Source organism: Desmodus rotundus, chromosome X (genome assembly GCF_022682495.2).
Source record: "Desmodus rotundus isolate HL8 chromosome X, HLdesRot8A.1, whole genome shotgun sequence".
Classification (NCBI taxonomy): domain Eukaryota; kingdom Metazoa; phylum Chordata; class Mammalia; order Chiroptera; family Phyllostomidae; genus Desmodus; species Desmodus rotundus.
Window position 1 is genome coordinate 9,450,087 of NC_071400.1, and position 13,456 is coordinate 9,463,542.

The following is a 13,456-nucleotide window of genomic DNA, read 5'->3' on the forward strand; positions in this document are numbered from 1 at the left end:
GATAATATGCTTTCATGGAGTGCACAGGTCTGCCACCTTAAAAGGGCAGCAAGGAAATATTTAAGATCATGGTGGGCTGCAAGAAAAAGATCAGAATGGATTGTGATAAAAAAAAAAAAATTGAATGTAGGGCATACATGAGCCTAGAAATAGAATTGAGTGCCTGAGGCATAGATTCATGAGTGGGAAGTGAATGAATGCAGAAGATTAGGAAGACAATTGTGGAAGTGGCTGCCAGGAATAATAATGGTTGAGTGTAGCAGAGTTCAGGACGGTACAGGAGAAGGGCAAGTAGTAATTGTTGAAGGCGGCACGAGAGTGCATGTGTATACCTGAATGTGGGATCTCCGTGGAGTGAAAGGAGGCAAGGAGAATCACAAGGCTTGCAAGTATACAGGACCCAAGTCAAGAGTTCCTTGGAACAAGGCTGTGCGTGAGAGAGCCTTCCTGGGAAGGAGGCTACATGAGCAAGAAGGGAGTGTGCAATGTGCTTTCAGCGGTGAGCTGCATGGAAAAGAATCCAGCCCCTTCAGGTGGGGTTTACCAAGGTCAGAGGAAGTATGTTTGGGGGTAGGGGATCATGTGGCCATCCTGACCTCTGCTTCTGGGCCCACAACCAAGGATTCCAAGGAAATGCCTGCTGGGCCCTGCTGCGCCTGCATCTGCGCCACTGGGCTTCAGACCAGAGTCCCATGGGGGATTCGACTTGGCCTCAGAAGATCTCCACGTCTTCACTCTGCCTGCTGCCCCAACCTCGGCAACAGTGACCAAGTCGAGGACCATGAGCACTGCTGCCTCTTGCAGCCACGTCACCCCGCTTCGTGAGTATGGTGTCTGACAAGGGGAAGGCAGGGCGGGCCTCCTCTAAGCCTGACTGACTTTAGACCCGCAATCTCCCACGCTAGGAAGCAGCGCAGGGTCTTGCCTGCTAGGAGCTCCTTGAAGAGGAAGCAGGGGGCACAGCGAAAGAGGCGCCTGACTGGAGAACTGATAAAGAGTGGAGCTGCACCTCCCAAAGATCCCAGCTTTGTCAGCAAGTCGGCCACTGAAGAAGGAGCTCTCAGTGAGTGTCTCTGGCCAAGGAGGGAACCCGGGTTTGGGTACAGGGAGCATAAGTAGTTCTGTCACCAGTCTTACCACCCAACTCTGATGTGGCCTTGGGCAAGTTATTCCTTGGGCCTTAGCTTCCCCAGCTATAAAATGTCATCAGTATTATCTACCGAGTACTGGTGTGAAGGAGAAATGTGGGGAGGGGTGTTGAAATGGTCCACGGTGAGATGAGACCTCAGGTTGGGAGCGAGGTAGAGTGAGGTGAGATGAGGGGGAAAGGACCTCCTGAGCTGTTTCCAGTTTCCCATAGCAGGGAAAGAGAATGTCCTGTCCCAGCTTAAGGCCCAGGCCTGTGCGACCCTCAGGGAGGTAAGGAGTAGTCTGGGGCCAGTTGGGGAGGCTCCCAACTCAGCCACTGCCCAGACCCTTTCCTCTGTCTTGAAGTTCTGTGTTCCATCTCTAACCCTACTGCAACTTGCCATGTGACCTTGGGAGAAAAGTACTTCTCTCTCTGGGCCTTGGTTTCCCCAGCTGCAAAATGAACAGCTCGTCTTCAAAGTCTTCCCAGCTCCGACACTCTGGGCTCCTGTCCTCAGCCCCAAACATGCCCACATCTCCTCTCTCCATGGCCTGCCTCCCACCCGTGTCCAACCTGTGCTCTCTGCTCCTGCAGGCAGTCTCGCAAGGGCCTCTACTGATGGATCATTCCCCAAATTGTTTGTCTCTGTCCTGGACTACAGCTCCCTTGAAGACGCAACCAACAATTTCTCCTTCCAGGAGTTCACACCGGACCCATGTCCCGATCAGCACGTGAGTAGACTGAGAAGAAGCATGCAGCCGTTTGTGTATTGCGTGCATCCTCGTGCTTGATGCCATGGGAGATAGACGGAGGAAATGGAGGCAGTGGTGGTGGTGGTGGCGGTGGCGGTGGCGGTGGCGGTGGCGGTGGCGGTGGCGGTGGTGGTGGTGGTGGCGGTGGAAGAGGAAGGGAGGAGTCGGCATCTAAGACGAACAGGTAAAGACAGGGCTCTCCCAGCTTTGCCATTTCTTACTTGTGGGAGACTTTGCACAATGGTGTTTATGTCCCAGAGCCTCCAGTTGTTAGTCAGTATACTGAGAGGGGACAAAATTCTGCACCCACAGCATTGACAAGACGACTAGCATAACACCTGCCACATAGCAGGCCTTTAACGAACGGAGGCTTTTGTTCCTTTTGAAGCAGATTGATGGGATAGAAGGTCCCGCTAGAAAGGGGGACCGTGACGGTGAGGGCCACTGAGGCTCAGGCAAGAGCCCAGAGGCCATTAGAAAAAGCTTTCTGGAGATGAGGCAAGCTGCTCCTTCCGGTCCCGTGGGGTTTGGGGACTATGGAGGCAAGAACCAGTCTCTGCACAGGGACAGTAACCCCATCTCTCCAGGTGCTTTGCAGATTAAAACCCAGACACCTGTGATTTCCCATCATCTTCCCCGTGGCCCTGGGAGTTCTGAAAATGCTGGCAGGAATTAGTGTCTCAGGAAAGATGGAGGGAAAAGACATGGAAGCGGAAACGGGCCAGGCAGGGGAAAGGACTTACTTGCCCAAGCCACAACGAGTAATGGTCAGCAGGCCTTCGGAGTCCCTCATTCAGATATGGCAAAATCCTGCCTGTCTCTGTGTACCGGTAGTGTGTGTCTTACAGAGGTTTTAATCCCCCCGGCCTCTCCTTTCCTTGTTTCTAGATGCTCAACTCTGGTCCTCCAGCCCTATGCCACCCTTGACTCTCCTCTCCTGCAGCCACAGATCCTGGGAAAATAGTTGGGTCCAGAGCGCTGACAGGGGCCAAGCTTGGTGAATGGGAAGAGCAGGACACCTCGGGTTGAGTGCAGCCTTCAGTGGAACTGGGGACTGAGGGGCGCTTGTCACATGAGGCGGGGAGGTGCGGGCTCCCAACTGCCATTGTCCCACACCCTTTTCTCCGCAGGATCCCACAGCTTCTGAGCAGGCCTTGGTTTCTGCCTGCTCAGAGTGGCAGCAGAAGCTGGAGGCGGCCGAGGCACTGCTGATTCTGAAGGAATCTTCCCGGGCCCCTTCAGGCTCCATCTCCCCACTCCAGCCTTGAGTTGCACCAGGTAGCTTGGTCCTTGAAAGGGGAACACGGGGTGGGAATAGTTGGGAAACGGGACGGGCGCTGTGGTAAGCCGGACCTAACTAACTGCAAAGGCAAGGTTGGTGGGTTGAACGTCCCTGGGCCCAGGCACCCAAGCTCCTCAGTCTGACGCCTGAGATGGCAGTCGATGGCTGTTCAGTGAATCATCACTTTGTCGAGCTTTGCACTCAACAGCAAATGTCCAGTGCCCCGATGTCAAGAAACGAGGAAACTGGGGCCCTGAGAGTGTGGCAGCCACTTGCCCTGGGGCGTGTCGCATACCAAGGCGAGGAACCGGGCCTCCTGACTCTCAGCCCAGAGTGTTTCTACCCAGACCCTTGTCATCTGCTGTGGTCTGGGGAGGACATTTAGATAGGTGAACGTGCGCCGAGTCTGGAAGGAGATTCTGCTCCCTGTCCTCGGGGAGCTTCCAGTGTAGAGGTGGAGCCTGGGTGCCGTCACAAGTTATGTTTTGCAGCTAAACCTCAATGATGAGCCTGGAGAGGAAGGACCGGAGGAGGTCTGAGGGCAGATAGACACCTGGGGAGGCTGAGAGGGAAGGCTGGGCACTCCCAGGCCAAAATGGTGGATGGGGTATAGTGGGTGAGTGAAGCAGCGACGCTGGAGGAACTGCTGGAACAGAAGTGGGTGAGGCTGGAGAGGCTACCAGTCTCAGAGGTCTGGCATGCCAGGCTCAGGAGGCTAGACCAGCAACTGTGGGCAGTGAGGAGCCAGGGAATGTGTGAGCTAGGGAGGAGCATATTCAAAGGCCTGGGGCTCGGCAAAAAGAAGTGCGGTGGCTGTGATGGAGGGACCTCTGGCGGCAAGACTTGAGGTGGGCGAATCAAGGGAGAAAGAGTTCTGTGCAATCACCCAGGTGGCAAAGCCTCGACTGGGTGGAACGGAAAGAGGAGAGAGCCGGGAAGGGAAATGCATGCAAGCTGGCACTGACCTCTTCCTTTCTGTCTACAGCTCCTGCTGGGGGTAGAGGGCTCCAGCCTTCCAGCCCCTCTCTCCAACCCAGGCCGGCCAGCTCTGTTTCTCTGCCTACTGGACACCTGGGGCGCATCTCCCTCTTGAGCTAGAAGCCCAAAGCAAGAGGCCTCTCTACATAGAGTAGTGCCTATGTATGCATTTGCAAAATGTTTAGCGTGTTCAAAATGCTTAAAATTAAAAACACGAAAGCCTTCAGGTCCTTCTGTAAGCTTTCAGGCCCTTCTTATTATATGGGGCAATTCCTTGACTGAGGACAGATTTTCTTGTACCTCCAGCACTTACTCCCTTGGATCCTGGGGCCTTTTTATGTCGTATGAAAACCAGCTCGTGCAATCTAAGCCGATCAGTCTCGAAACTGAGTTCTGTGTGTTCATGTGCTCCTATGCCAGATTTTGTATTTCACTCGTGATTGCGAACATACCAGTGCACTCGTGGTTGTACCCATGCGTGCGAAAGTATGATGATTTTTTTTTCATTTTTGTTTCTAGGTTTGTGTGTTTGTGTGTGAACAAGTTATAAACTCTTGTTGTTGTAAGGCACTGCGATAGAGTTGTTTGTTACCACAGTATAACCTAGACTATCCTGACTCCAGCAGACTTGCTCAATTCAACTTCCAAAGTGAATATCGCCATACTCAATGACTGGGATGTCTTAATGTGGCTGGATAAGAAAGCGATAGAGAAAAAGGGATAGGAGTTTTATTCACTCAACAAGTAAGTGCCTACCCGCTGCCTGGCATAGACTGTCTCCAGTTGTCCAGGGGGCCACAGGTTGAAATGTCTGGAGGATCAAGCAGATCATATAAATGAGAGCAGCCCGCATGGGCTCTGGCCACCTGACAGTGCATGCTGTACCTAAGGGTGCAGCTGCCATTTGGCTCTGACCAATTGTTGCCAGGCAGGAATGTGGGCTCATTGTTGCCACATCTCCTGATTTTTGAAGAGAAGATGGAATTCTAGATTTCTATGTAAAATCTCAATTTTAAAATGTTTCCTATGACTTTCTCTCTTTTTTTAAACAAATAAGTGTTTTTATTGTTGTTCAAATAGAGTTGTCTCGATTTTCCCCTCATCACGCACCCCCGCCCAACCCCTCCCTGCCTCCCACCCTCAAAACTATCCCCTTTTGTCTTTGTCCACGTGTCCTTTATACTTGTTCCTTGACAGCCCTTCCCCTATTTTTCCCCATTACCCCTCTTCCCCCTCCCCTCTGGTTACTGTCAGTTTGTTCTTTATTTCAATGTCTCTGGTCATAGCTTGCTTGCTTGCTTGCTTGCTTGCTTGTTTTAGGTTCCACTTATAGGTGACATAATATGGTATTTGTCTCTCACCCCCTGGCTTATTTCACTTGGCACAGTGCTCTCCAGTTCCATCCATTCTGTCTCGAAGGGTAGGAGCTCCTTCTTTCTCTCTGCTGTGTAGTCTTCCATTGTGTAAATGTACCGTAGTTGTTTTATCCACTCATTTGCTGATGGGCACTTTGGTTGCTTCCAGCACTTGGCTATTGTAAATTGTGCTGCTATGAACATTGGGATGCATAGGTTCCTTCGAATTGGTGTTGCAGGATTCTTAGCATATAATCCCAGCAGTGGAATTGCCGGGTCAAAAGGCAGTTCTATTTTTAGTTTTCTGAAGAAATTCCATACTGTTTTCCACAGTGGCTGCACCAGTCTGTATTCCCACCAACAGTGCACTAGGGTTCCCTTTTCTCCACAGCCTGCCCAGCACTTGTTGTTTGTCGATTTGTTTATGATAGCCATTCTGACCAGTGTGAAGTGGTATCTCACTGTGGTTTTAATTTGCATCTCTCTGATGGCTAGTGAGAGATGGTGGGAAGTGGTGGTGGGTGGGTGTGGGAATGTGGTGGTGGGAAAAGGGAGACAACTGTATTCGAACAATTAAAAAATTATAAAGAAAAAATAAAAAGGGGACTAAATCAAATAGGTGTTGCTTTTGGTTCCAAAATGCAATTTAAACAATGGTATCAGCCCTGGCAGGTGTGGCTAAGTGGATTGAGGACCAGCCTACGAACCAAAGGGTTGCTGGTTTGATGCCCAGTGAGGGCACATGCCTGGGTTGCGGGCCAGGTCCCCAGTGGGGGGCACACGAGAGGCACACACTGAGGTTTCTCTTCCTCTCTTTCTCCCTCCCTTTCTCTAAAAATAAACAAATAAAATCTTAAATAAACAAACCTATGCATCCCACTGTTCATAGCAGCACAATTTATGATTTTCTCTTAAAGCCCTACACGTGGGCCAAGCAAAACATCCATGTAGGCCATCTTTGGCTAGTGGGATGCCAGTTGGATCCTAGTCCAGTGTATATTTTACAGTGGGGGGAACGGAAGCCAATCAGGACAAGAAGGATCAAAGGAGGGGAGGTGAATTAGACCCAGAGCCTACCTTTGACAGACCCATGAAACATGAGGAAGAATCATTATCATGTATTTATCCTGTGCCCACATAGGCTGCTAAGTACATGGAGTGCATTGAGTGAAAGGTCCAAAACTTGAGATGGCTGACATTCAGTGAAAAGATGTTTCAGAAATAGTCCCTTTACTTTGCACACAAGGCACCAATGTGCAATAATCAATCAGCTATTACCTGCACGTGTTTCTCAGTGTTCTGCTGATGTTCCAAGCAAATGAAGAACTGGAGATGCAGCTATGAGGACAGAAAGTTCAATCGGACATGCATGGTCACTGTCTCTTTTTCATCATGTTTCCTCCCTCCTAGTCTCCCTCTCTCTTTTTTACCCAAGATGATTGATCATGACAATGATATCAACTCATCCTTTCTTTCTTGAGGCTTCAGAAGGCTGGTTTCTTATATTCCTTTTCTAATGCCAGATAAAGAAACATGCACAGTCACTCAGCCCATAGAGCAAGAGTAATGTCCACCTCATGCCCTCCTCCTTTCCATGGTTGTTACTTAAATCATTGATCCCTAAACATCCCCCCCTCTTCCAGTATATGATGAAGAAATTCATATATTCACCCAGGAAGGAAGCTGTGTTGCCTGGAAAATGACTAAAACCTTGCTTGCTATGCAATTGTATCACAAGCATGCCACAGTCCCACATTTGAGTTGGTGAAAGTTAAAGTATATTTCAAGTTAAAGTGTGCAGCATGAGAAGAGCAAGGAAAAGAGAAATAAAGTGATGGGGATTGGGAAAAAAGTGAGCCCCTATTCCCTTTGCCCTTTCATTTTTCTGCATCCCACCTGTCCTTTTATATGGGTTTTTTTATACCTGATACTGCTATCCCGCTCCCACATGTGCTACACGAGGTCTGTCCAGAAGGTATCGAGTTATGTAATATGAAAAATAGAGGCATTTATTGAAGAAGATACAAGAAACATCGTACATGGGACAATGACACTTCAGTCCCTTTCAAAGTATGCACGTTGGGACTTCACACAGTTCTCCCAGTCACCATCAGGTTCCCCATCATATTTTCCTGAACCTCTTCGACAGTCTGAAATCTCTTCCCTTTCAAAAGTGATTTTAGTTTTGGGAAAAGCCAGAAGTCACAGGGTGCCAAATCTGGGCTATAGGGATGCGGAGTCACCTGGATGACTTGATGTTTCACCAACACACCCTGCAGAGGGCTTGTTGTCGTGACAAAGCTGTCAATCACCAATTGCCCATAACTGTGGCTTTCTGAATCATTTGAATACATTCTGCAGAGCAATGTTTAAGCTTAATGCAAAATTTGACACAGGTTTGTTGCTCTACTCGCTCAGTCATTTTGAATGCAATGGCCACACAGTACACATTCTCACTCAACAGCATCTACCACCCACACTGACTAGCACAGTGAAGTTGTCATTGTTCATGCATGTGCATTCCAGTCCACTCTCGTTGGCTGCCAGGTTCCATCAATGTCACATAAACCATTGTTGTTACAGTAACAATTGTTGGGCTTTTTCTTGCCAGACCTCGTATACCTTTCAGGAAAGTCTCTTAGTGACATATTATGGGCATCATAGAACATTGTCATAAATGTTGAGTATCAAACCTTCTGTTATGAAGTATCCTTTGTCATGTACTGCTCCAGTTCACAGTTTTAAAACATTGCTTTATAGAACAGTGAGTAAGGACTTAACTCTCATATGTTATACAATAGAATTGGTTGGATCTGAGGATATCCACCCGATCAGAGTGTTTGTAGAGTGGATAAGTTTCAACCAGCGGTACACAGGTAAATGTGTAGCAACAGGCTCCTTGGGGGTGGGAGAAATGCACTGTGTTACAGCATTTGTAAATTTCAAACTACCAACATGAGGTCAAATAATGCAGAGTTGGGAAGAGACATATTTCCATCAGTTAACTACAATAAATATGCATAATATTAACAGCATAGATAATAGTAAAATGTAGGGAAATAATTAGGGATTAATGAGGTTTGAGTATGTGTTGTGTCTGTTTTCAATATAATGTATGTAGTATAATTGTTACTTTACATAAATTAGATTTTAATAACAGCTGCTATTAATAGCTGGCTTGCAAAATTCCTGAGACATTTAACAGTTGGCTCTTATGTTCAAGTAAGAGTCCCCTCCAGCATTCCATTGCTTTCAACCCTTGTCCAGGAAGGTACCTTTTGTAAAGTAGGTTACTGACACTATAGAGCTGTAAAAGGGCTGGTACCCCTAGTGTCTGAGCACAAATAGCTTAATGTCTGGGGAAAGTACTAAGTATTAATTTTAAAAAACAGAATGATCTGGAACAAATATTGAGCAGAACTCATTGCCAAAAGTGTTTATTCGTGCCCTGGCCAGTGTGGCTCAGTGGATTGAGCACCAGACTGTGAAGCAAAGGGTCACCAGTTCAATTCCCAGTCAGGGCACACACCTGAGTTGTGGACCAGGTCCCCAGTATGGGGCAAGCAAGAGGCAACCAACCGTACATTGCTGTTTCTCTCCCTCTCTTTCTCCCTCCCTTCCCCTCTCTCTAAAAATAAATAAATAAAATATTTTTTTAAAAAGTCTTTATTGGTGAGCGTGTGTTCTCAGAGACTGCCAAAATTGGGTGAAGGTGAAAAATGGGGACACCAGAAGAAGCAAAACTCATGCAAGGGTGTATTCAACACATTTCTGAAAGGCTAAAGGAAAGTGGCCACTGGTTTTACATGGCCATTGGATATGTATCTCTCATCAGAGAGACATTAATTATACTCCCTTCTTCTTCTTAGATAAATGCTACATAATCTACATAAACTTCCCCACCTGGCCTTTTCTCACTTAAAAATATGTCCTTCATTGTTAAGTGTAGGCACTATGTTATATAGCAGATCTCTAGAACATTCTAATCTTTATAACTTTATACCCATTAACAACACCTCTCTATATTCCCCTTCCCCTGTCTGCTGGAAACCACCATTTTCTTGTCTGCTTCTAAAAGTTTGACTATTTTAGATGCTTTGGTTTTTTTTTAAGATTTTTATTTATTTATTTTTAGAGAGAAGGAAAGGGAGGGATAAAGAGAGGGAGGGAAACATCAATGTGTGGTTGCCTGTCATGTGGCCCCCAACTGGGGACCTGGTCTGCAACCCAGGCATGTGCCCTGACAGGAATTGAACCAGCGACCCTTTGTTTCCCAGGCCCGTGCTCAACCCACTGAGCTACACCAGCAGCCAAGGCTTCTATTTTAGATGCTTTGTATAAGACCTATTGTGCACTTAAAATTTTGTTAAGAGGGCAAATCTCATGTTGTTTTCTTACCATAAGATACTAAAAACAAAACAAAAATAAAACAGGATGAAGTATCAAAGGTTCACCAGGAAACTTTTGGAGGAGGCTTTCCCTGGACTCTCTGGAAAAGAGGGCAACTGAGTTGATGCCTTTCTTCCTAGTTAAAGACCAAGTGAGTTGCCAACCAAAAAGGCATACAAGCATAGGTATGTATGTACCCAAACCCAAAAACCCTTGCTCTCTGAGATCCTCAGAGAACTTGAAATATGGCTTGGAATGCTATGTGAGGGGCATGATCCTGTGCAGCACTCCTCCACCCTGAACAACTAACTACATGCCTTGCTCAATGGGGAAGTGAGACCAAGGTAAGATATAGACAATACTCCTGGTATCTATTCTGAGAGTAAAATCCATGAAGGCTACACCTCCTGAGGAGAGAGGGTGTTTAGCAAGTGCCGCTGAAGTAGTCCTTCTTGAGCAGGAGTTGTTCAGCTTTGCAGAGCTGGAGGCCCTCACCAATAGAGGTATTCTGAAGCATAAGTACTTGGAGTACTTTGTCTAGAGTAAAGCTTGTTAAACTGCAAGTAAGGACTAAAATGTGGGCACCCATGAAATGAGTGAAAATAGGATGTTTGGGGCAACCAATGTTGGTGTTGGAGACATGCTCAATATAAGTAAAAGCGTCAGTGAAAACAACAATAATAGTGCCATGGCCACTACTATAGAATACTTGTCAACATGTTTACTTGACATATATTAAATTATGTTAATTTTCCTTGTGCTGGGGAGAGAACAATTAATGAGACATACAGACTATACCCAAGAGATGAGACTAGGCAGAGGGGACTGGAGAATGTCATGGAAGTTAACGAATGAGCAGTAAGATTTCAGTGTGTTCTGAGAAACACCTTACAGACATTAGGTAAATGTGGTTGGGAAAAAGAGGGAGTCCTGTGATGAGAAGTCATCACAGACCTGCAAGACAAGTGTGAAAGAGTGTGGGGAGGTATTGCTACAAAACATGGAAATAAGTTCATCTCCAGTTCTTCATTTGCTTGGAACATCAGCAGAACACTGAGAAACACGTGCAGGTAATAGCTGATTGATTATTGCACATTGGTGCCTTGTGTGCAAAGTAAAGGGACTATTTCTGAAACATCTTTTCACTGAATGTCAGCCATCTCAAGTTTTGGACCTTTCACTCAATGCACTCCATGTACTTAGCAGCCTATGTGGGCACAGGATAAATACATGATAATGATTCTTCCTCATGTTTCATGGGTCTGTCAAAGGTAGGCTCTGGGTCTAATTCACCTCCCCTCCTTTGATCCTTCTTGTCCTGATTGGCTTCCGTTCCCCCCACTGTAAAATATACACTGGACTAGGATCCAACTGGCATCCCATTAGCCAAAGATGGCCTACATGGATGTTTTGCTTGGCCCACGTGTAGGGCTTTAAGAGAAAATCATAAATTGTGCTGCTATGAACAGTGGGATGCATAGGTTTGTTTATTTAAGATTTTATTTGTTTATTTTTAGAGAAAGGGAGGGAGAAAGAGAGGAAGAGAAACCTCAGTGTGTGCCTCTCGTGTGCCCCCCACTGAGGACCTGGCCCGCAACCCAGGCATGTGCCCTCACTGGGCATCAAACCAGCAACCCTTTGGTTCGTAGGCTGGTCCTCAATCCACTTAGCCACACCTGCCAGGGCTGATACCATTGTTTAAATTGCATTTTGGAACCAAAAGCAACACCTATTTGATTTAGTCCCCTTTTTATTTTTTCTTTATAATTTTTTAATTGTTCGAATACAGTTGTCTCCCTTTTCCCACCACCACATTCCCACACCCACCCACCACCACTTCCCACCATCTCTCACTAGCCATCAGAGAGATGCAAATTAAAACCACAGTGAGATACCACTTCACACTGGTCAGAATGGCTATCATAAACAAATCGACAAACAACAAGTGCTGGGCAGGCTGTGGAGAAAAGGGAACCCTAGTGCACTGTTGGTGGGAATACAGACTGGTGCAGCCACTGTGGAAAACAGTATGGAATTTCTTCAGAAAACTAAAAATAGAACTGCCTTTTGACCCGGCAATTCCACTGCTGGGATTATATGCTAAGAATCCTGCAACACCAATTCGAAGGAACCTATGCATCCCAATGTTCATAGCAGCACAATTTACAATAGCCAAGTGCTGGAAGCAACCAAAGTGCCCATCAGCAAATGAGTGGATAAAACAACTACGGTACATTTACACAATGGAAGACTACACAGCAGAGAGAAAGAAGGAGCTCCTACCCTTCGAGACAGAATGGATGGAACTGGAGAGCACTGTGCCAAGTGAAATAAGCCAGGGGGTGAGAGACAAATACCATATTATGTCACCTATAAGTGGAACCTAAAACAAGCAAGCAAGCAAGCAAGCAAGCAAGCTATGACCAGAGACATTGAAATAAAGAACAAACTGACAGTAACCAGAGGGGAGGGGGAAGAGGGGTAATGGGGAAAAATAGGGGAAGGGCTGTCAAGGAACAAGTATAAAGGACACGTGGACAAAGACAAAAGGGGATAGTTTTGAGGGTGGGAGGCAGGGAGGGGTTGGGCGGGGGTGCGTGATGAGGGGAAAATCGGGACAACTCTATTTGAACAACAATAAAAACACTTATTTGTTTAAAAAAAGAGAGAAAGTCATAGGAAACATTTTAAAATTGAGATTTTACATAGAAATCTAGAATTCCATCTTCTCTTCAAAAATCAGGAGATGTGGCAACAATGAGCCCACATTCCTGCCTGGCAACAATTGGTCAGAGCCAAATGGCAGCTGCACCCTTAGGTACAGCATGCACTGTCAGGTGGCCAGAGCCCATGCTCTGAGCTCTCATTTATATGATCTGCTTGATCCTCCAGACATTTCAACCTGTGGCCCCCTGGACAACTGGAGACAGTCTATGCCAGGCAGCGGGTAGGCACTTACTTGTTGAGTGAATAAAACTCCTATCCCTTTTTCTCTATCGCTTTCTTATCCAGCCACATTAAGAAATCCCAGTCATTGAGTATGGCGATTTTCACTTTGGAAGTTGAATTGAGCAAGTCTGCTAGAGTCAGGATAGTCTAGGTTATACTGTGGTAACAAACAACTCTATCGCAGTGCCTTACAACAACAAGAGTTTATAACTTGTTCACACACAAACACACAAACCTAGAAACAAAAATGAAAAAAAAATCATCATACTTTCGCACGCATGGGTACAACCACGAGTGCACTGGTATGTTCGCAATCACGAGTGAAATACAAAATCTGGCATAGGAGCACATGAACACACAGAACTCAGTTTCGAGACTGATCGGCTTAGATTGCACGAGCTGGTTTTCATACGACATAAAAAGGCCCCAGGATCCAAGGGAGTAAGTGCTGGAGGTACAAGAAAATCTGTCCTCAGTCAAGGAATTGCCCCATATAATAAGAAGGGCCTGAAAGCTTACAGAAGGACCTGAAGGCTTTCGTGTTTTTAATTTTAAGCATTTTGAACACGCTAAACATTTTGCAAATGCATACATAGGCACTACTCTACGTAGAGAGGCCTCT

At 46.6% G+C, this 13,456-nt stretch overlaps 1 protein-coding gene across 1 annotated transcript; it reads left to right on the forward strand.

Moving 5' to 3' along the window:
* Positions 1 to 336: 336 nt before the first annotated feature.
* LOC128779995 (uncharacterized) lies at positions 337 to 3,149 on the forward strand. Its single transcript, XM_053917420.1, has 4 exons — positions 337 to 821; positions 906 to 1,063; positions 1,724 to 1,860; positions 3,012 to 3,149. Exons 1-4 carry the CDS (start codon positions 337 to 339, stop codon positions 3,147 to 3,149), a joined length of 918 nt encoding a protein of 305 aa, XP_053773395.1.
* The last annotated feature ends 10,307 nt before the right edge of the window (positions 3,150 to 13,456 follow it).